Raw genomic sequence first — 23,013 nt, forward strand, 5'->3', positions numbered from 1 at the left:
CCTTTCCAGTGATTCGATCTCTCTCCCCGGCAACTGTCTAAAGCTGACAAAGTCTGTTCGCAACCTTGGTGTTATATTTGATCACGAATTGAGCTTCCTATCCATTCTATCACTAAGACTACCCATTTCCACCTTCGTAATATTGCCCATCTCTGCCTGTACCTAAACTTATTTGCTGTTGAAACCCTCATCCATGCCTTTATCACCTCTAGACTTGACTATTCCAATGCACTCCTGGCCAGCCTCCCTAATTCTACCCTCCATAAATTTGAAGTCATCCAAAACTCTGCTGCCCGTGTGCTAACTCGCACCAAGTCCCGCTCACCCATCTCCCCTGTGTTCGCTAATCTACATTGGGTCCCAGTTAAGAAATGCCTCGATTTTGAAATTCTCATCCTTGTTTTCAAATCCCTCCATGGCCTCGCCCCTCCTAATCTTCTACAGCCCTAAAATCCCCCTAGACCTCTGCGCACTGCCTATTCTGGCCTTTTGAATATCCCCGATTTTAAATGCTCCACCATTGGCGGTCATGGCTTCAGCTACCTGGGTCCTGAGCTCTGGAATTCCCTCCCTAAATCTCTCCGCCTCTCCACTACTCTTTCCTCCTTTAAGATGCTCCTTAAAATCTACCTCTTTGACCAAGCTTTTGGTCATTTGCCCTAACATCTCCTTATATGGCTTGGTGTCAAAAAATTTTTTGATAACACTCCCGTGAAGCACCTTGGGATGTTTTATTATGTTAAAGGCACTATATAAATATAAGTTGTTATTACAGAATTAACTTGGAAAATATGGGACTCTCTGGGGGTGAAAAGAAAGTTACGATTAACTCACCACCCCCAATCCGCTCAACAAGTTTAGCATGCAAAAACAAACGTTGATAAGCATGTTGAAGAAATATATATCCCTTAAAAGGAAAACAGTGGTATGTTAAATTGTTGATGGCTATTATGGCCATTTTCAACAAGCCCACAGGAGTAGCACAATTCAAACTGATGATTGGTAGACAAATGGTCTTACCCATTCATCTCTTGTACAGTACTGCAGAAGTAGACATTGACAAACATGGTTACAGGACTCCAATAGGTGGTGCAGTTACAGCAACATCACAGAGCAGTCTTGGACTTTGCAAAAAATAATTAGGAGAAGCTGCAGGTAGAAACAATTACTATAATAGAAAATTCTATCAAAAAGAGCACCAAGTGGGAGATAAGTGTTCTACTTTATTTACAGGTGCAACATTATTTACAGGTGCAACATTAAAAGGGTAAAGAAACTCTGACCTAGTTGGAAAGGATCATGTGCTCTCCAGGCCAGCCTCCCATCTTCCACCCTCCATAATCTTAAGCTCATCCAAAACTCCGCCACCCGTATCCTAACTTGCACCAAGTCCCGTTCGCCTACCACCTCTGTCCCCGCTGACCTTCATTGGCTCCTGGTTAAGCAATGCCTCGATTTTAAAATTCTCATCCATGTTTTCAAATCCGTTTGTGGCCTCGCCCCGCCCCATCTCTATAAACTCCTCCAGTCCCACAACCAGAGATATCTGTGCTCCTCCAATTCTGGCCTCTTGTGCATCCTGGATTTTAATCGCTCCAGCACTGGCGGCTGTGCCTTCAGCTGCAGAGGCCCTAAGCTCTGGAATTCCCTCCCTAAATCTCTCTGCTTCTCTATCCTCCTTTAAGACGTTCCCTAAAACCTGTTTGACCAAGCTTTTGGTCATCTGCCCTAATTATCTCCTAATGTGGCTCAGCATCACATTTTGTTTGATAATGCTCCTGTGAGGTGCCTTTGGACAATTTACTATGTTAAAGGCGCTATATAAATACAAGTTGTTGTTGTTGAGCAAAATGGCACACATGGTCTACTGGATCAAAATATCAGTCATCTGTAATAAAAGGTGGTTCAAACAGTATAAGTTAATTAATTGATGTAAGAAGTCACACAGCACCAGGTTATAGTCCAACAGCTTTATTTGAAATCACAAGCTTTCGGAGCGCTGCTCCTTCTTCACCGGACGAAGGAGCAGCGCTCCGAAAGCTTGTGATTTCAAATAAAGCTGTTGGACTATAACCTGGTGTTGTGTGACTTCTTACATTTGTCCACCCCAGTCCAACTCCGGCATCTCCACACCTTAATTAATTGAGGCTTTGAAGGACAAAAAGAGGATACATAAAGTTGTTGTGAAATTAGGGAGACAATCAACTAAAATGTCATCAAAGCTAATTGTGCTCTCTCAAGTTTACATAATTAAGCGTTCTGTTATCCATTGTGAAACAATCCTGGCATTGGGACTCAGCACGGTTAGAAGCAGTGAGGTGAGACTTTTCCGAGGGGACGGATCCCAATCATTTATACTTAGTCCTACTATCCATTATATGCTGTATTAGGATGATTAGTGCCACTGAAGTTAATTAACATTTATTCATATATTACCTGTAACTTTGGTATTCCAATTGATATGTCATGAATTTGATTTGCTGTGAATTTTGTATTATTGCGCGCCATTGTATGTGATTTTATCAATTAATTGATTTATGTAACTAATAGCTTGCTATATTTAGATGCATTATGAAGCTATACAGATATATGCTCACTATAAATGTAATTGAGAATAACCTGTACAATTTAAATCAACAGAAAGTTTTGAGTATTCTTGAAATAGAGAAATGTATCAAACCCCTCCAACTGCAAGAGGGGGCATTTGTTGGAAAAGTAGGAGAGAATTCAAGATAGGGTTTGTTTGATATTTGGGAATTCTTAATAAGGTAGGAGTTTCCGTGCTTTCATACTTTTAGGGATCATTTCTATAATTGGTTTCCAGAGCATTGATTTCGAAGAATATATTGATTTCTCGTGGAATTGCACATGGTTAGTTGTAAAATATGGTCACCCTCATATCTGTCTCTGCTTTGTGTTACTGTGCTCGCTTTCTCCTCTTTTACTTCTGTCCCTTTCTTTTCTCTTGTTTCCTGCTTCTCTTTCCTTAATTCTTCTTTCCCTTCAGATGGAAGAGGGTGGTGAGGTAAAAAGCCACCAACAGCTTCAGGCTGCATTTGATGTGAGGGTGCAAGGAAAATGTGGCCAAAGTGTCTCCCTCCTCATCTCCTCACCCCCCCTCTCCTCGCCCCCCCCCCACCACCCCCTCTCCTCGCCCCCCCCAATTACTCTCGCTTCCCCCTATCCTCTCGCTTCCATTGTATCCCCTAACCATTCCCATCACTACCCCTAGATTTTTCCCTTTGAACTGCCTGTTCTACCCCTCTATCCTCCCCACCTCACCCTTAACTCCCCATTCACTTTCCCCCCATTGGCTTCCGCGTCCCCCCAAAGGCCTGGTAGTGAGAAGCTAGCGGACCCATCTGAAAGAAAGACAGACTTGGATTTGTATAGTGCCTTTCATGACCACCGGACGTCCCAAAGCGCTTTACAGCCAATAAAGTGCTTTTTAAAGTGTAGTCAGTGTTGTAATGTAGGAAACTCGGCAGCCAATTTGCACACAGCAAGCTCCCACAAACCACAATGTGATAATGACCAGATAATCTATTTTATTGATGTTGATTGAGGGATAAATATTGGCTAGGACACCAGGAATAACACCCCTGCTCTTCTTCGAAATAGTGCCATGGGATCTTTAACGTCTCAAACGATTTCCCTGTCGGGTGAATCAACAAGCTCAGACCTATTAAAAGGAACAGGAGAACAGATCAGGGCTGGCCTGCATACAATGGCGCCCGCTCATCTATGGTCAGACTGTTGCGATGCTACGATACTCTCATTCAACAATCAGATTTTTGTCTCTGCTAAAGCCTCATTAGTTGGGGAATCTGAGCCAGTCTTGGTGATGGACACTGAAGTCCCTCACCGAGTACATTCTGTGCCCTTTCTACCCTTAGTGTTTCTTCAAAGTGGTGTTCAACATGGAGGAGTACGGATTCATCAGGTGAGGGAGGGCGGTAGGTGGTAATCAGCAGGATAAGAAACATTGCATTTAAAAAAAAATCTTTATTACCAAAATAGAACTGCACTGCATTCATAAAATATATTTGTACAAAGTACATCCCAGTTTAAAGTAAACTCGCTCACAATAAATTACGTTACCATTCAGTTAATAGTTAAATGTTTAGTTGCAGCTGTATTAGGATGCCAAGGCCTTGGAAAGGGTGCAGAGGAAATTTGCTAGAATTGTTCCAGGGAAGAGGGATTTCAGCTATGTGGAGAGGCTAGAGAAGCTGAGATTGTTTTCCTTGGAGCAGAGAAGGTTAAGGGAAGATTTAAGAAGCTTTCAAAATTAGGAAGTGTTTTGATAGAGTACATAGGGAGAAACTGTTTCCACTGGCAGGAAGGTCGATAACCAAAGGACACAGATTTAAGATAATTGGCAAAATAACCGGGGGGGGGGGGGGGGGGGGGGGGGGGAGAAAGTGAGGGGTATTATTTTTACACGACCAGTTATGATGATCTGGAATGCACTACCTGAAAGGGTGGTGGAAGCAGATTCAATAGTAACTTTCAAAAAGGGAATTGGATAAATCATTGAAAAGGAAAAATTTGCAGCACTATGGGGAAAGAGCAGGGATGTGGGAATTAATGGATAGCTCTTTCAAAGAGCTGGCGCCAGCACAATGGGTTGAATGGTCTCCTCTGCTGTATGATTCTATGAGTAACTGCTTTGACTCAATATGCTAAAGTTTACTAGCAACTGAAATCCTTTGTCTAAAAAAAATCCCCCATTTCTTTTTTGGAATATATTTCACTACTGTGTGTTTTTTTTTAAAAAGGTGGGAATTGCAAGAGTGAAAAAATGACATACATTTTATTGGTAAAGATTTTAGCATGGAAATTACTATAAGAAATATCATAATGATGTGCTTATAGCAAATTCCTCTGTTATTTTAGAGATGGTAGTCCTCTTACAATAACAGGATAATGTTAAATTAGTGGAAGAATTTGATATAATCTGTTAAGTATTTTTACAGTATAAAATTTCTCTCCACTATTTTACTGGAGGCATTGAATCACTCATTATAAAAGTCGGTATCTGTTAAAACAGCGGTGGAATGTGATTCAAACACATGTTCGTACACTGTATAAAATAATTTCCATGCTAGTTTGATATAGTTTTGAACAATGTAAGGCAGGTACTGCAGCTTACTATTAAAATAGATGGCATGGTTTCTTTTTCTGCTGAAGTTTTTAATAAACTACAGCAATAAACAGCACTCCTCTGCATGCATTTTCAATTACAATAGCCATTTCATTGCTGCGTGTTGTTGATAAGTGGCTCAGCAATAATTTTCCACAGTTCCTGTAAGGAACAATCACAAAAAAATCAATACACTATTGAAAAGGAAAATTAAAAAAACATGGCTTTTCAACAAAAGACAAGCAAATTCAAGAATTAGTATTGTATAAATTACATCACATTTAACATAATTCAGTTGTGCTATCTCCTTGCAAGCAGTTAGAAATATTATAACCCTTGTTCTATAAAATATGTAAGAGTAGTGATAATACACTACCACAAGATGGCAATCGGCATTCAAGTAATGGTAGCTTTCATAGTTAAGTCTTAATAGCTAGGCCTCTTCGTGTTATAATTTAAAATTGCCCCTCGATAATTTTATTTCTACACTCTACATATATATTTTGTATACTATTAGAATACTCAGTACCAGTCATATCCCAGGTGACAAAGCTATGGTCTTGCATACATTATCTGTTAAAAAACAATAATATTTCTGAACCAAAAAGTGAAAATTAGAGAAATACATTGATGGGTTTAATCCAAAAAGTATTTACTAAGAATGCATGAATGATTCAAAAGTTTTCATTAGAACATAAGGAAAATAAAGATGAGCCCATTGAAGCTCACCCCTCCAGTATGCTAGCTTTCACATCTCAACGTACAACTGCATTTCAAAAAGCCTGATGTTTTAGCTTCTATTAATCTAGAAGCGATCTCTGAAATTGGCAATTATTCTATGCTAAATTAACAAAATCCCTAGAATTCAGTAAATTATTTTCTTGGTGACTTGTCAAGTTTTATCATTGCTTACTGTAAGTCAAGTAGTATGGCCCAAAATTTCCTGCGGCCGGGCAATGAACGGCACCCGCTGTTAGTTAGACTTGCCCTTCCTGTTTAATGGCGATGATATTTTGCCCTGCAAGTTGCTGGAAGTGGGAGATGGAAACAGCGCAGTGCCCTCTACTGGGCATCTGGGATCTGAGTGAACAGGGAAAGCTAGTACGATAGCAAAATACTGCAGATGCTGGAAATCTGACAACAGAAAATGCTGGAAAAACTCAGCAGGCCAGGCAATATCCATGGAGAGGAGAGAGTCAACGTTTCGGGTCAAACCCAAAATATTTTCTCTCCACGGATGTTGCCTGGCCTGCTGAGTTTTTCCAGCATTTTCTGTAGTTATAACAGGGAAAGCTACTATGCATCTCCTTAACCAATCAGATTGAAGGATTTTGAAATTAACAACACAAAGACTGAGAAGGAAGTGTAAGTTAGAATGGGGAATTCAATGTTAAATCAGGTACAGAAAGAGAAAGAAAGGGGGAAAAGAAAGAGATAAAGAAAAAGTAAAACTTAATTTTTATTTTAAAACATATCTCCAACAATTAATACCTGAAGGAAAACTCCTTGCGCCACGTGCAAATTGGCATAAGGACAAACAGATTAGAGGTTTAAATGCGTGGCTCAAAGAGTGGTGTGGGAGGAAGGGGTTTCAGTTCATGGAGCACTGGGGAAAGAGGGAGCTGTTCCATTGGGGTGGGCTTCACTTAAACTGGGCTGGGACCACTGTCCTGGCGAACCAAATAACTAGGGCAGTAGACAGGGCTTTAAACTAATGTAGTGGGGGTGGGAGGATTCAGGAAAGAGTAAATTTAAAAGCAGCAAGAGAAATGTCAAGGCTCTAGAGCAGAGTGGGTCAGGAAGGGACAGAGAGTAACAAAGGTAGTAAGTCATCAGTGACTAAGGTGACATCAGGGAAAAATAGAAATGTCAGAACTAAAAGGCACCATATCTGAATGCATGAAGCATTTGCAACAACATAGATGAATTAATAGCGCAGATAGAAATGAACAGGTTTGATCTAATAGCCGTAACAGAGACGTGGTTGCAAAGTGGCCAAGGTTGGGAACGAAATATTCCAGAATACTTAACTTTTAGAAGAGATAGGCAAAATGGAAAAGGAGATGGGGTAGGTCTGATAATAAAGGATGGGATAAAGACAGTAGAGAGAAAGGATCTTAGCTCCGAAAATAAAGACGTAGAATCAGTTTGGGAGGAGCCAAGAAACAGCAAACAGCAGAAAACAAGTATAAATCAAGAAATTAGAGGCGCACGTAACAAGGGTAATACAGTGATCATGGGGTCTTTAATCTACATATAGACTAGGCAAACCAAATTTGCAGTAATAGTGTGGAGGACGAATTCATGGAATGTATGCAAGATAGTTTTCTAGATCAGTATGTTGAGGAACCAACTAGGGAACAGGCTATTTTAGATCTAGTATTGTGCACCGAGAAAGGGTTAAGTAATATCCTTGTAGTAAAGGGGCCTTTAGGGAAGAGTGACCATAATATTGTAGAATTGTACATGGAGTTTGAAAGTGATTCAGTTAAATCTGAAAATCTTAAATCTAAATAACGCAAACTACGTAGGTATGAGGGGCGAGTTGGCTACGGTAGATTGAGAAACTACATTAAAAAGGTATGATAGCAATGGCTAGCATTTAAAGAATGAATACACAATTTACAACAGATATACATTCCTTTAAGGCACAAAACCCTACAGCAAAAGTGGTCCAACCATGGCTAACAAGAGAAGTTAAAGATAGTAATAGATCAAAGGAAGAGGCTTATAATGTTGTCAAAAAGAGTAGTAAGCCCAAGGATGGGGAGGATTTTAGAATTCAGCAAAGGAGGACCAAGAAGTTGATAAAGAAAGGGAAAATAGAATGAGTAAACTAGCAAGAGACATAAAAACAGACTGTAAAAGCTTCTATGGGTATGTAAAAAGGAAAAGATTAGCAAAAGTAAATGTGGGTCCCTTACAGGCTGAGACAGGAGAAATTATAATGGGGAATAAGGAAATGGCAGAGAAATTAAACAAATATTGGTGTCTGTCTTCACGGAAGACGACGCAAAAAACTTCCTGGAAATAGTGGAGAACCAAGGGTCTAGCGAGAATGAGGAACTGAAAGAAATTAGTAAAAAAAAAAAAAGTACTGGAGAAATTAATGGGATTGAAAGCCAATAAATCCCCATGACCTGATGGCCTATACCCTAGGGTTTTTGAAAGAGGTGGCTATAGAGATAGTGGATGTATTGGTTGTCATTTTCCAAAATTCCATAGATTCTGGAACAGTTCCCGCAGATTGGAAGGTAGCAAATGTAACCCCACTATTTAAGAAAGGAGGGAAGAGAGAAAACGGGGAACTACAGACTAGTTAACCTGACATTAGTAGGAAAAATGCTAGAATCTATTATTAAGGACATGGTAACAGGGCACTTAGAAAATAATATGATTGGGCAGAGTCAACACAGATTTATAAAAGGAAAAGTGTGTTTGAGAAATCTGTTAAGAGTTTCTTGAGGTTGTAACTAGCAGAATAGATAAGGGGGAACCAGTGGATGTGGTGTATTTTGATTTTCAGAAGGCATTCAATAAGGTGCCACAAAAGAGGTTATTAAACAAAATTAGGGCTCATGGGATGGGGGTAATACACTAGCATGGATTGAGGATTGGTTAACGGACAGAAAACAGTAGGAATAAATGGGTCATTTTCAGGTTAGCAGGCTGTAACTAGTGGGGGTACCGCAAGGATCAGTGCTTGGGCCTCAGCTATTCACATTCTACATCAATGATTTGGCTGAGAGGACCAAATGTAATATATCCAAGTTTGCTGATGATACAAAGCTGGGTGGGAATGCAAGTTGTGAGGAGGATGGAAGGAGGCTTCAACAGGATATAGACAGGCTAAGCAAGTGGGCAAGAACGTGGCAAATGGAATATAATGTGGAGAAATGTGAAGTTATCCACTTTGGTAGGAAAAATAGAAAAGCAGAGTACAGGAAACTTTGTGCTATCCGGCACCAACGGGACCAAGCTGTTGCCGTCCCATCAAAACTGCCGGACAAACCAGCGCTAATGTTGAAACATACGGAGATTTTGAGCTCCGTATCTGGCAAAAAACCCTGTTGCTTTACAGCTTCTAAACAGTCGGCCGTACCTTGCAAGCGTCTCTGTAGCTTAGCAACAGCTTCAGAGAGACCTTGCAGAGCCTGACTGGTGGGAAAAAAAAGCAACGAAAAGAAAAAAAACCTAACGAAACGGCTCCTGATTTTTGCCGGTGGCTCGAGCATTCTGGACAGTTAACCTCCGGATAAACCAAAGTTTCCTGTACTTTTTAAAATGGTGAGAGATTGGGAAATGCTGGTGTTCAGAGGGACCTGGGTGTTCTTGTACACAAATCACAAAGTTAACATGCAGATACAGCAAGCAATTAGGAAAGCATTGTGTACAGTCTCCTTACCTAAGGAAGGATATACTTGCCATAGAGGGAGTGGAACAAAGCTTCACCAGATTGATTCCTGGGAAGCAGGGATTGTCCTAGGAGGAGAGATTGATGAGTCTAGGCCTATATTCTCGAGTTTAGAAGAATGTGAGGTGATCTCATTAAAACATACAAAATTCTTACAGGGCTCGACAGGGTAGATGCAGGGAGGATGTTTACCCTGGCTGGGGAGTCTAGAACCAGGGGTCACAGTCTCAGAATAAGGGGTCGGCCATTTAGGACTGAGATGAGAAATTTCTTCACTCAGAGGGTGGGAAAGGACAGTGGAGATGAGGTAGAAGATCAAGGCTCGAGGGGCCAAATGGCCTACTCCTGCTCCTATTTCGTATGTTCTTGCTTGTGCTAGTTCATTCAGTGCCAGGGAGGGGAGGACACACACACACTAATTGGAACATTTTCTTTTTGCTTTCAACAGTTAATTCATTAAAAAAAATTAAAATCAAAGAACTCAAAATAAGATGAGGAAAGACAGAGGATCACAGGAATTGCACAGGAGGCCGCTATTCTGCTCATCACGTCTGTGCCAGCTCTTTAAAAGAGCCATCCATTTAGTCCTATTGCCCTACCCTTTCCCCATAAAATTTTTTCTTGCTTTTCAAATATTTATCCATTTCCTTTTTAAATTCTATGATTGTTTTCGGTAGGGCATTCCATGTCCTAACAACCATTTTCCTTGTTCTGGCGATAATCTTAAAAATGTATGCCCTTTAGTTACTGACTTACTTATTTTATTGCTGTTTGTGGAACCTTGCTGTGTGCAAATTGGCTGCTGCATTTCCCTCCATAACAGTGACTACACTAAATTGGCTATGAAGCATTTTGGGGTATCTTGAGGCTGTGAAAGGCACAAGAGAAATGCAAGTTCTTTGGGGGGAAAATTTGGTTGCTTTACACCTCCCGTTAGCACCCCTGGGGAGCCTGGGTGTGCGCCGCCAACGCCTCCTGCGAAATTCAACGGGAGGTTAGTGGTAGCCGGTAGCACTCCGCGGTGCTGCGCTGATGACATCATCGCCGCGCGCTTCGTCTCGGTTGCATCCCTGACCTATCGCCAGACGATATGTCAGACAGGTTCAGAGTGGCGTTTTTACAGCCACGGTGGCAGAAGTTAAAGGGCAGCTGTCAGGCGGCCATTTTTTTGGGGCCTACTGCCAGCACCTGCCGCCTTCCCCTTTTTCTTTGGGGTGTCGGCTGCGATCGTTCAGTCCAGCACTCGAGTGCTGGGCTGTTTTCCCAGCACCCCACTCCCTGATGGTCCAGCAGGGCCCTGGTGCACGTGGTGCTAGGCCCCTCCCCTTTAATCAGGGGAGGGAGGCCTGCAATACTGCAGCGCTATGTGCCGAAGTGCGTGGCACTGTTGAACGTAACGCCGCAAAATTCACTGGTAGCACCCCAAGAAGGGGGGGGGGGTCGCTTGCAGTAGCGCACCGCCTACTGCTTGGGGCGCTACCACTGAATTTACGGCATGGGGTGCTAACTTTTGCGAGGCGCTAAAAAAGTAGAGCCCCGAAGTTAGCGCCCCAAAGGTAGCGCCACTGAATTTCTCCCCATTTCTTTATTTTTCTGACTGGTAGAATTTTTGTTCCTGATTCACTTAATCAATAACCCTCATAATTTTAAGCATCTCTATCAGATCTCCTTTTAATCTTCATTTTAATGAAAAGAGCCCCAGTTTCTTCATCCTTCCTAACAGCTCTAATATCTAGTATTATCTTAGTTAATTGCTTCTGCGCCTTCTCCATGGCCTTGAAATTTTTTCAAAAATAGGATATCCAAAATTATGAACAACAAAACCGGATGGACCACCTGGCATCGACCTCGGTACCAGCTTCGAATACGACAGAGGCACACCCAGCCCAGTCGATCCTGCAAAGCCCTCCTCACTAGCATCTGGGGATTTGTGCCAAAATTGGGAGAGCTGTCCCACAGACTAGTCAAGCAACAGCCTGACAGTCATACTCACAGAATCATACCTTTCAGTCAATGTCCCAGACTCCCTCAGCTGTTGAACCAGTACTCCTCCATGTTGAACACCACTTGGAAGAAGCACTGAGGGTAGCAAGGGCACATAATGTGCTCTGGGTGGGGGACTTCACTGTCAGTCATCAAGAGTGGCTTGGTAGCACCAATACTGACTGAGCTGGCCGAAGGACTTAGCTGCCAGACTGGGCCTGCGGCAGGTGGTGAGAGAACCAATGCGAGGGAAAAAAAACATACTTGACCTCATCCTCAGCAATCTACCTGTTGCAGGTGCATCTGTCCATGACAGTATTGGTAGCAGTGACCACCACACAGTCCTTGTGGAGACGAAGTCCCGTCTTCACACTGAGGACACCGTCCATCTTGTTCTGTAGCACCACCATGCTAAATGAGATAGATTCAGAACAGATCTAGCAGCTCCAAACTGGGTATCCATGAGGCACTGTGGGCCATAAGCAGCAGCAGAACTGTATTCCACCACAATCTGTAACCTCATGGCCCGGCATATCCCTCACTCTACCATTACCATCAAGTCAGGGGACCAACCCTGATTCAATGAGTGTAGAAGAGCATGCCAGGAGCAGCACTAGGCTTACCTAAAAATGAGGTGCCAACCTGGGAAGCGTCAATACAGGACTACATGAATGCTAAACAGCAGAAGCAGCTTGCTCTTGATAGAGCTACATGATCCCACAACCAACGGATCAAAGCTCTGTAGTCCTGCCACATCCAGGCGTGAATGGTGGTGGCCAATTAAACTACTAACGGGAGGAGGAGGCTCCAGGAGGATGATCCCCATCCTCAATGATTGCGGAGCCCAGCACGCGAGTGCAAAAGGCTGAAGCGTTTTCAACCATCTTCAGCCATAAATACTGAGTGGATGATGTGGTGTATGTAACCGTTCCACCTTTAAGAGAACTATTTTAAGAGATGCACTACTTTATCTTGGCTGCTGTATACTGTAATACCAGTGGTGACCACACCGGTATATAAGTGTTGTGTAATGATTTATTGGGCAGTTCAGCCCGGACCTTCGACTAGTAAAGACCTGTTAAAAGTTAGTCTGTGTAGTAATTCTCATTATAACACACAGACTTAACAGTGGCGACGAGTACGATCTTACCCTGCGGCAGAGATACATCCAAGGCAGTTGACGGGCGTTGAGAGGAGGCATCCGCCCTCATCATCCTGCTGAGAAAAGACGCAGGTCTGAAGAGCAAAGGAAGAATCCTGACACGAAGTCTTCCATCAGCAACAGGCAGTGATCATCCCTTCTATCACGGTGGTGGGTAAGCCGATCTGTGAAGTAGGGGAGGGAAAAACGGAGGATATAAGGGCGGAGAACTCGACCACGGCCGGGGAAAAGAACCGGACAGAAGTCGGGGCCAGAGGCGCTGAGATTGGGGCAGCGTAAGGCACGGGAGCCGCGGTGAATGCAAACGCAGCCGGTGAAAGAGACCGGGCTGCAAGCGGGCTGGGAGACGCAACAGCGTCGAGAGAGAGCTCGACCGCGACCGGTGAAAAAGGCCGGGCAGCTACCGAGGCCGCGAGGCGCAGCGACCGGGTCAGCGTAAGGCGCGGGAGAAAATTAAAAAAAACGCGGAGAACTCAGCCGCAGCCGGGGGAAAGGACCGGACTGCAAGAGGGGCTGGGAGGCACGATTTGAAAACCGCTGGGGAGGGCGAACGCAGCAATACGGCAATCGCCATTATAGCCAGCGGGGGAAGAAGACAAGCGCGGGAAACCACCATTTTGGAAAAAAAAAGAAAAATTTCTTTTTGTTTCTCAAGAAGATTGCGAGGATGCCTAAGCGTGGTAACATCAACGATTTCGATCCCGATGTTGAAGATTGGGCCACGTATGTAGAATGCATAGAGATATATTGTAAGGCAAATAAAATATCAGATGAAGATAAAGCACTAACCTTACTAAACTCAATGGGTGCGAAGACATACGGGCTATTGAAGCATCTTCTATCACCAGCTAAACCGGCGGATCAGACTTTCGCTAATATTGTTGCTGTCCTGAAGAATCATTTGAACCCCACACCGCTGATGTTAGCGGAACGATTTAAATTTTATGCGAGAACGCAACGGAAAGAGGAAAGCAACGCGGAGTATTTAATTGAACTGCGTAAGCTAGCGAAATACTGTCAGTTTGGGGAAAGACTGACAGAGGCACTGAGAGACAAATTCGTGTGTGGATTGTCGAAAGAAGGAACACAAAAGCGGCTGCTTGAAGAGAATGATCTTACACTTGATAAGGCTGTCACTATTGCAGCATCGCACGAAGCCACAGCGAGAGGCACTGCGGAAATGCAGCTGAAGGCAGCGGTACTCAGCGTAGATCTAATGGCTTTGGGTACAACGAAATGTTATCGTTGTGGAAAGACAACACACGATCAGCACCAATGCTGGTTTAAAAACCAGGAATGTAGAAAATGTGGCAAGCTTGGTCACATAGCTAAAGTATGCCGGTCAGGAAAGAAGACCAGCAACAAAAAGTCACCGCAGGAAAAGTGCAGAAAGGTACATAAGGTGGCTGAGAAGAGTTCGGATGAACAGAATTCGGATTCAGACTCCAACAGCAAGGAACTGGGTAGTCTGAGAATTCACAATGTGAGTAAGGAAGCTGACCGACAAACTATCTGGGTCACACTGCAGATAGCAGGAGTCCAAGTGAAGATGGAATTGGACACCGGATCGGCGTTGACGGTCATGAATAAGCAAGATTACAAAAGGTTATTCACACATATTCCCCTACGGGATACGGAGATAGTATTGCAGACATACACGGGGCAAAGAGTATACCCCATCGGAAAGATAAAAGTCAAGGTGATACACAAGGGCAAAGAACACCAAGGAATGGACATATATGTACTACCTGAGGGAGGTCCACCACTTCTGGGACGGGAGTGGATCAGGAAAATAAATATGGACTGGCACTCCCTAAAAGCAATAACGGTAGATTCCGGAAAAAAAGATGTCAAACCTGAACGATTATCCAGAATATTGGATGAGGCTAAAGAGGTGTTCCAACAGGGACTGGGAACACAGAGGAATTAAGGCAAAAATCAAGATTGCAGAACATGCAAACCCAAAATTTTTCAAAGCCAGACCGGTACCTTTTGCGATACGACCTGCTGTGGAAGCTGAGCTGGAAGGGCTAGAACGTTCAGGAGTACTGTCTAAGGTGTACTGGAGTGAGTGGGCCACGCCCATTGTTCCCGTCATGAAGCGTTCATCGAGTAACAAGCCAGGGGAACCGGGGAAGGTCCGCATCTGTGGAGACTTCAAGATCACAGTTAATCCGGTGCTTCACACGGTGCAATATCCGCTTCCGCGGATTGAGGATATCTTTGCTTCATTGTCTGACGGGAAACACTTCAAGATAGACCTGGCGCAAGCGTACTTACAGATGGAAGTTGAGGAAGAGTCGCGCCAGTATCTCACAATCAACACACACAGAGGCTTGTATCGATATAATAGACTGGTTTTTGGAGTGGCTTCGGCTCCAGCAATTTGGCAGAGGGCCATGGAGCAGGTATTACAGGGAATTCCAAACACTCAATGTTACTTGGACGATATCCTGATTACAGGAGATGACGATGAGGAACACCTTGCAAATTTGAAACTGGTGCTCACCAGATTGAAGGAATATGGACTTCGAGTTAATCGCCAGAAATGTGAGTTCTTTCAGAAACGGATCTCGTACTGTGGTCATGTCATTGACCAGGAGGGGCTGCACAAGTCACCTGACAAGATCGAAGCTGTTGTGAAGGCTCCCGCTCCGGAAAATGTGTCCCAGTTGAGGTCGTTCCTAGGGTTGATTAACTATTACCATAAGTTTCTGCCAAATCTATCCACGGTGCTGCACCCGCTGAATGCTCTTTTGCAGAAAGTAGTACCATGGAAGTGGAGCGAGGAGTGTAAGAAGGCCTTTCGCAAAAGCAAGGCATTGATCACCTCAGAGGAAGTGTTGGCTCATTTCAACCCAACGCTACCTATTCGTTTAGCTTGTGATGCTTCTCCTTATGGTATTGGAGCAGTACTCTCACACAAGTTGCCAAATGGCTTGGAAAGGCCAGTCACATTTGCATCCAGATCATTGACCTCCGCTGAGCGCAACTATGCTCAGATAGATAGGGAGGCTCTCAGTCTGGTGTGGGGAGTAAAGAAGTTTAATCATTACCTGCAGGGCCAGAAGTTTACACTGCTGACAGACCACCAGCCGTTGGTATCCATATTCAACCCTAAAAAGGGCGTTTCCATTATGACAGCGCAAAGGCTACAGAGGTGGTCCCTTTTCCTAGGGGGCACAGCAATATGACATAGAATACAAAGGATCAAAACAGCATGGGAATGCTGACGGTTTATCGCGCCTACCGTTGCCAACAGTAGAAGAGGCGCCTACAGTGGACCCAGTGGAGATGTTCCACTCAACCATAGTGGAATGTCTACCAGTAACAAATTCTACCATTGAAAAGGAAACGAGAAATGACCCGACTCTCTCACGAGTCTACGATTTAACGGTGAAGGGATGGCCAGCACATGGCGAACCACTGTTGCCAGCATTCTCGCAAAGAGGAGAACAGCTGTCAGTGTGCCGAGGAACCTTGATGTGTGGATCCAGAGTGGTGATTCCACCCAAACTTCAGCATAAAGTGCTAAAGGAGCTTCACGAGGGGCATCTGGGTGGAGTGAAAATGAAGAACCTAGCCAGAGCGTTTGTGGGGTGGCCAGGTATCGATGGAGACATCGAAGAAATGACCAAGAGCTGTCTAGGATGCCAGAAGGTCCAAAACGCCCCACCACAAGCCCCTCTACATCCATGGGAGTGGCCATCATCTCCATGGCAAAGGGTACATATCGACTTTGCTGGTCCATTTATGGACTCAATGTTCTTAATCGCGGTGGATGCACACTCCAAGTGGCCGGAGGTAATAAAGATGTCCTCCACCACCACGGAAAAAACCATCACAGTATTAAGGACCATATTTGCCAGGAATGGGCTGCCGGAACAGATCTGTTCTGATAATGGACCACAATTTGTGTCCGAAGAATTCAGGAAGTTCTTAAAAAACAATGGGGTTAAGCACTACACGTCTGCCCCATACCATCCCGCCACCAATGGATTAGCTGAAAGGTTTGTCCAGGCCTTCAAGAAGGCCATAAAGGCCATGGGTAATGAAGACATAAATCTACAACATAAGGTCGATAACTTCTTGTTGGCGTACAGGAATGCAACACATGCGGTTACAAACCAAACTCCCGCCATGATGTTTTTCAATAGAAGACTAAGATGCCGGCTGGATTTGATCAAGCCAAACATCAGAAGGGACGTAGAGAACCGGCAATTTCAAGGCATGAATGAAAGGCCAACTAGAATCTTCCAGATAAGTCAACAAGTTTTGGCCCGGGACTACCGTACCGAGAAATGGCAGCCTGGAACTATTTGCACACGACTAGGACCGCTGATGTATACCGTGGACATTGGTGAAAGCATAATAAGGCGCCATGCTGACCAGATCATAGAGTCATCCGAAAAAGGGACAACCTACACCACAACTTTATACGCCTAATGATGAAGCAGAGATACCCATAGTATCTACCTCCGATCCGGTGATACTGGAACCAGATGAACCCGACACTGGTATTCAAGCCGAATCGACCTTGCCAAAAGAACCTACTACACCACCGAAAACTACTACACCACCGAGGCGTTATACGGACCGAGTCAGGAAGCCTCCAGAGAGACTGAATCTGTGAACTGTTTTTACAGGAAGTTGTGTATATATGTTATTATGTTATGTTTAATGGGGAATATATACTGTTAAGCTAAAAAGGGAGGATTGTGGTGTATGTAACCGTTCCACCTTTAAGAGAACTATTTTAAGAGATGCACTACTTTATCTTGGCTGCTGTATACTGTAATACCGGTGGTGACCACACCGGTATATAAGTGTTGTGTAATGATTTATTGGGCAGTTCAGCCCGGACCTTCGACTAGTAAAGACCTGTTAAAAGTTACTCTTGTGGTCTGTGTAGTAATTCTCATTATAACACACAGACTTAACAGATGATGCATCTCGGCCTCCTCCCGAGGTCCCCACCATCACAGAAGGCCAGTCTTCAGCCAATTCACTCCACATGATATCAAGAATAGGCTGAGCGCACTGGATACAGCAAAGGCTATGGGCCCCAACAACATCCCGGTTGTCGTGCTGAAGGCTTGAGCTCCAGAACTAGCCGCACCTCTAGCCAAGCTGTTCCAGTACAGTTATAACACTGGCATCTACCCGACAATGTGAAAAACTGCCCAGGTATGTCCTGTCCACAAAAAGTAGGATAAATCCAATACGGCCAATTACCGCCCCATCAGTCTACTCTCAATCATCAGTAAAGTGATGGAAGGAGTCATTGAGAGTGCTATCAAGCGGTACTTAATCACCAATAACCTGCTCACCGATGCTCAGTTTGGGTTCCACCAGGACCACTCTGCTCCAGAACTTATTACAGCCTTGGTGTAAACATGGACAAAAGAGCTGAATTCCAGGGGTGAGGTGAGAGTGACTGCCTTGACATCAAGGCAGCATTTGACCAAGTGTGGCATCAAAGAGCCCTAGTAAAATTGAAGTCAATAGGAATCGGGGGGGGGGGGGAAAACTCTCCACTGGCTGAAGTCATACCTAGCACAAGGAAGATGGTTGTGGTTGTTGGAGGCTAATCATCTCAGCCCCAGGATATTGCTGCAGGAGTTCCTCAGGGCAGTGTCCTAGGCCCAACCATCTTCAGCTGCTTCAATGACCTTTCCTTCACGATATGGTTAGACTAGGGGATATTCGCTGATGACTGCACAGTGTTCAGTTCCATTCGCAACTTCACAGATAATAAGGCAGTCCATGCCCGCATACAGCAAGACCTGGACGACATTCAGGCTTGGGCTGATAATTGGCAAGTAACATTCGCACCACACAAGTGCCAGGCAATGACTATCTCCAACAAGAGAGAATCTAAACACCGCCCCTTGACAATGAACAGCATTACCATCACTGTATCCCCCACCATCAACATCCCGGGGGTCACCATTGACCAGAAACTGAACTGGACAAGCCACATAAATATTGTGTCTACAAGAGCATGTCAAAGGCTGGGTATTCTGCAGCAAGTGTCGCACCACCTGACTCCCCAAAACCTTTCCACCATCTACAAGGCACAAGTCAGGAGTGTGATGGAATACTCTCCACTTGCCTGGATAAGTGCAGCTTCAGCAACACTCAAGAAGCTCGACGCCATCCAGGGCAAAGCACCCCACTTGATTGGCACCCGACCTACCACCTTAAACATCACTCCCTCCACCACCGGAGCACCATGGCTGCAGTGTGTACCATCTACAAGATGCACTGCAGCAACTCGCCAAGGCTTCTTTGGTAGCACCTTCCAAACCCGCGACCTCTACCACCTAGAAGGACAAGGGCAGCAGGCGCATGGGAACACCACCACCTCCAAGTCACACACCATCCTGACTTGGAAATATATCACCTTTCCTTCATCGTCACTGGGTCAAAATCCTGGAACTCCCTCCCCAACAGCACTGTGGGAGTACCTTCACCACAGGGACGGTGGCGGTTCAAGGCGACGGCTTACCACTACCTTCTCAAAGGCAATTAGAGATGGGCAATAAATGCTGGCCTTGCCAGCAACACCCACATCCCAGGAGCAAATTTAAGAAACTAGACAGAATATTCTAACTGCAGCATAACCAATTATTTGCGTATGATCAGCATTATCTCTGTTTTTATACTCAATGCCTCCCTTCTCAGTGCTCAAACTCTTAGACTGTTTTCCCAATGCACTGCGATCTCAAAGCCAACTCACCCATGTCTGGGAGATTTCCTTCCCAGTGCTTCCAGATGCCAATATCCTTCTTCCAATGATCCCAGATCCTAGCCCAGTGTTCCTAGAACCTGACCTCTCCAGTATTCAGGGAACATTTGGACCACTTCACCAGTGCTTCCAGTCTTTGAATCTACCTCCTCAAAATACTGTTACTTGAGATCCTTCACAGAGCTGTAAAAGCACAGGCAGTTCTGCTGCAATAGGCTCAGGGCGAGTAACCTTGTCTCTTCATCCTGTGCGCAGCTAGAAGGGAGGTATGAGTCATTCTGGGTGCGAAATTCAGTTACTCCCCGTTTGGGGGCAGTAACTGAGTTAAGGCCGGACATTTAGCGCCCAGCGCGGGAGTACCGCCTCTGCCGCTAAATTCGGCTTACTGCCCCGCACAGGATGTGGAGCGCAATGTCAGGCGCTCCACTTCCTGGTGGGGTGGTAACCAAGGCGATGTCGGGGCGTGAACGACAGCACTCTGCGGAGGCACTGCGGCGTGCTGCCGCATTTTAACACCCCTCCCCTTCAGTTAAGGGGGGGGGCCATTGCGCACTCTGCAGGGCCGCCGATGGCCCACACTAGGCCACGAGGGCGGCGTGGTGTCATGGCCGCAGCCCGGTAGCGAGAAGTGGTGCCGGGCTGCGCAATGGCGGCCAGGACCATGCCACGGCCCACCACGGAAGGCGGACCTGGAGGTCGGCCAAAACAAGAAAATGGCGGCCTGGGTCACTGCCGCACCTCCCCTTTAAATACCGCCCCGCGAGTGGAGGTCAGCTCGGCTCGTGACCCACAAGGCTGGCGCTGACCGCCCGCGGCAGCCTTGCGAGGCGCAGCTGAATTTCTGCTGCAGGGCGGTAAGGGGCCGCAACGGAGCGCTAAGAGGTCGCGACCCGGGGTGCCCCCGCCGAATTTCTCGGGAGGCGCTTTTTCGCCCCCATGTGCGAGAAGCCCTTTGCGCCACCCAGAGGCGCTAACGGCAGGTGCAAAGGAGCCGAATTTCTAGCCCTCAGAATTGAATAAGACTGTCTAAGTCCTCAGCTGCTCCCCTTGGGAAAAGGCCAGGTGAATTATGGCTAGAAGCAGCTTGCAGGAAGCCACTTGAAGGAGTTTGAAATTGCCAGTGCAAGGACAGAGAAGTGTAAGTTAGAGTGGGTGAATTCAATGCCAAATCAGGTGTAGAAAGAAAAAGGAGAGGGGAAAGAAAAAAAGAGGGAAATAAAGATTGGATTAAGAGAGTGACAAAAAAACAGAAAGGAAAAGAACCATTTTTAAAAATTTGTCATACAGGAGTCCCTCCCCAACCGCGGGGGATACGTCCCTGAAAACCCCCGGGGTTGGTAAAACTGCGGTTGGCAAATACAAAACCCTATGGGAAAAATGGGGTTAGGAGGAATGCGGCCGCATTTAAATTGTTCAGAGCCTGTGTAAGTTGCTTGCTCTTTTATTAAACACAAATAAAATACATAATAACGTAACAAAAACAATAAATGTTCAAACAAAAAGATCAACTGGGCGGTTTCTTAAAGAATTCTGCGATGGATAGTTGACTCTTTTTTCTGAATATCTTTCTGGACCTGCTTGTATGGTCTCATTAAATCCTCCAAACCTCGCTTGAATTTTAAACTACGCTCCAAGAATGGGTCAATCTCCATAAAGAGGTCGGAGAGATTATTGGCAAGGAGCATTGCTTTGTTAAGGTTGGCACTTGGCATCTTCGACCTCTCCACCATATCCTCGTCTTCGTCCTCTGCCTCACTAGAATGCTGTATCAGCTCATCAAGGTCCTCCTCCGTCAACTCCTCGCCGTGCAACTCAAGGAGCTCCTTGATGCCATCAAGCTCTATGTCGGCCAGCCCCTCGCCTCCCAAATGTCACGCAACCTTCACAACGCGGTCAACTTCATCGCCAACTGTAGGGAAGCTTCGGAAGTCATTCTCTGCCTCCTTCCAAAGTTTACCCCAGCAGGCGTTGATTGTCGTCCTCTTCAGTTCACCCATCGATTCTTTTATGTTGGTGATGCAGTCAGCGATGGTGTAATCCTTCAAACAGGTTTTCACTGTCAGTGTTGAGTCATCCTCCATCATGCGGTCAAAGCTGCGTCATATATAGTATGCACTGAAGGTGGCTATCACACCTTGGTCCATGGGTTGAAGGAGTGATGTCGTATTGGGAGCAGGAAGACTACTTCAATATTAGGGTGGGCGAATTGGAGTGCTGGTGGGTGGCCAGGGGCATTGTCGAAGATGAGTAGGACCTTGAAGGCCAGATTTTCTCTCGCAAGGTACCGCTCCTGTTATGCACAAAACAGTTATGAAACCAGTCCATGAAGACTGCAGCAGTAACCCACGCCTTGCGGTTAGAATGCCAAAAGACAGGTAGATAATTTTTGTTTTTGCCCTTCAGAGCGCAGGGATTAAGAGAGCGGTAGAACAGCATCAGCTTCACTAAACAGTCTCCCTCGGCATTAGCACAAAGGAGAAGGGTCACCCTATCCTTAGCCACCTTGAATCCTGAAGCATGCTTCTCAGTCTTTGCGATGAAAGTTCGGGAAGGCATCCGCTTCCAGAAGAGACCAGTCTCATCCACATTAAATACCTGCTCTGGCAGGTAACCCTTCTCGGCGATCAACTTCTTCAGCTCCTCCGGGAACTTGGCAGCGGCCTAGTGATCGGCTGAGGCCGATTCCCCCATGACCAGTTCGGACCAGGGAGCAGCGAGGCGAGGAGAGGAGCCCGGTATAAAAACCGGCGCGAACACCGAGGCCCGACCAGTTCGGACCAGGGAGCAGCGAGGCGAGGAGAGGAGCCCGGTATAAAAACCGGCGCGAACACCGAGGCCCGACCAGTTCAGCCCAGGGAGCAGCGAGGCGAGGCGAGGAGCACGGTATAAAAACCGGATCGAGCACCGAGGCCCAACCAGTTCAGACCAGGGAGCAGCGAGGCGAGGAGAAGAGCCCGGTATAAAAACCGGCGCAAGCACCGAGGCCCGACCAGTTCGGACCAGGGAGCAGCGAGGAGAGGAGCCCAGTATAAAAACCGGCGCGAGCACCGAGGCCCGACCAGTTCGCAGCAAGGCATACCAACTCAGCAGCGGGGAGAGAGGTCAAAAGTAATCAGAGTGTGACGTCACCAGGGAGCAGGTAAGTGATTGGTTGGTGAGTATTTCTCTTTTTTAAACTTCTCTGTGGTTTATCGTTGCTAAGGTCTTTTCTAGTGTAGCGGGGACTGTTGGTAAACCATACAAGCGCCTTAGAGTTTATCTTTAATTGGTGATAGTGAATTAATTTAAATTAATTAAAGGGTAAGTCATGTCAGGACAGCCCAGTCCCGTGTTATGCTCCTCTTGCTCTATGTGGGAATTCAGGGACGCTGCCTGTGTCCCTGACGACCATGTGTGCCAGAAATGCATCCAGCTGCAGGTACTAGCAGACCGCATTGCAGCGCTAGAGCTGCGGATGGATGGGCTTTGGAGCATTCACGATGCTGAGAGGGTCGTGGATAACACATTTAGTGAGGTGGTCACACCGCAGGTAAGGGCTGCATAGGCAGAAGGGAAAT

General features: G+C 45.6%; 1 protein-coding gene across 16 annotated transcripts in view; it reads right to left on the reverse strand.

Annotated features, from left to right (window-relative positions):
* Window positions 1-3,528: 3,528 nt before the first annotated feature.
* mettl22 (methyltransferase 22, Kin17 lysine) overlaps window positions 3,529-23,013 on the reverse strand; it is a 135,275-nt gene continuing 115,790 nt past the window's right edge. For 10 of the 16 annotated variants that reach the window (XM_086000879.1, XM_086000876.1, XM_086000884.1 and 7 more), the window contains 3 exons: window positions 9,552-9,628; window positions 5,156-5,308; window positions 3,529-3,682 (listed from right to left, as the gene is read on the reverse strand). In XM_086000879.1, the coding sequence (XP_085857005.1) occupies window positions 5,197-5,308; window positions 9,552-9,628 (189 nt within the window). In that variant the 3' untranslated portion in view covers window positions 3,529-3,682; window positions 5,156-5,196. Of the gene's footprint in view, window positions 3,683-3,985; window positions 5,309-5,675; window positions 5,720-9,551; window positions 9,629-23,013 lie in introns of those variants that run through there. The other 6 variants (XM_086000875.1, XM_086000878.1, XM_086000888.1 and 3 more) reach the window with 5 other exon arrangements.

The sequence above is a fragment of the Somniosus microcephalus genome, chromosome 11 (assembly GCF_052327205.1).
Source record: "Somniosus microcephalus isolate GS21.2 chromosome 11, FLI_Smic_1.0, whole genome shotgun sequence".
Lineage (NCBI taxonomy): Eukaryota > Metazoa > Chordata > Chondrichthyes > Squaliformes > Somniosidae > Somniosus > Somniosus microcephalus.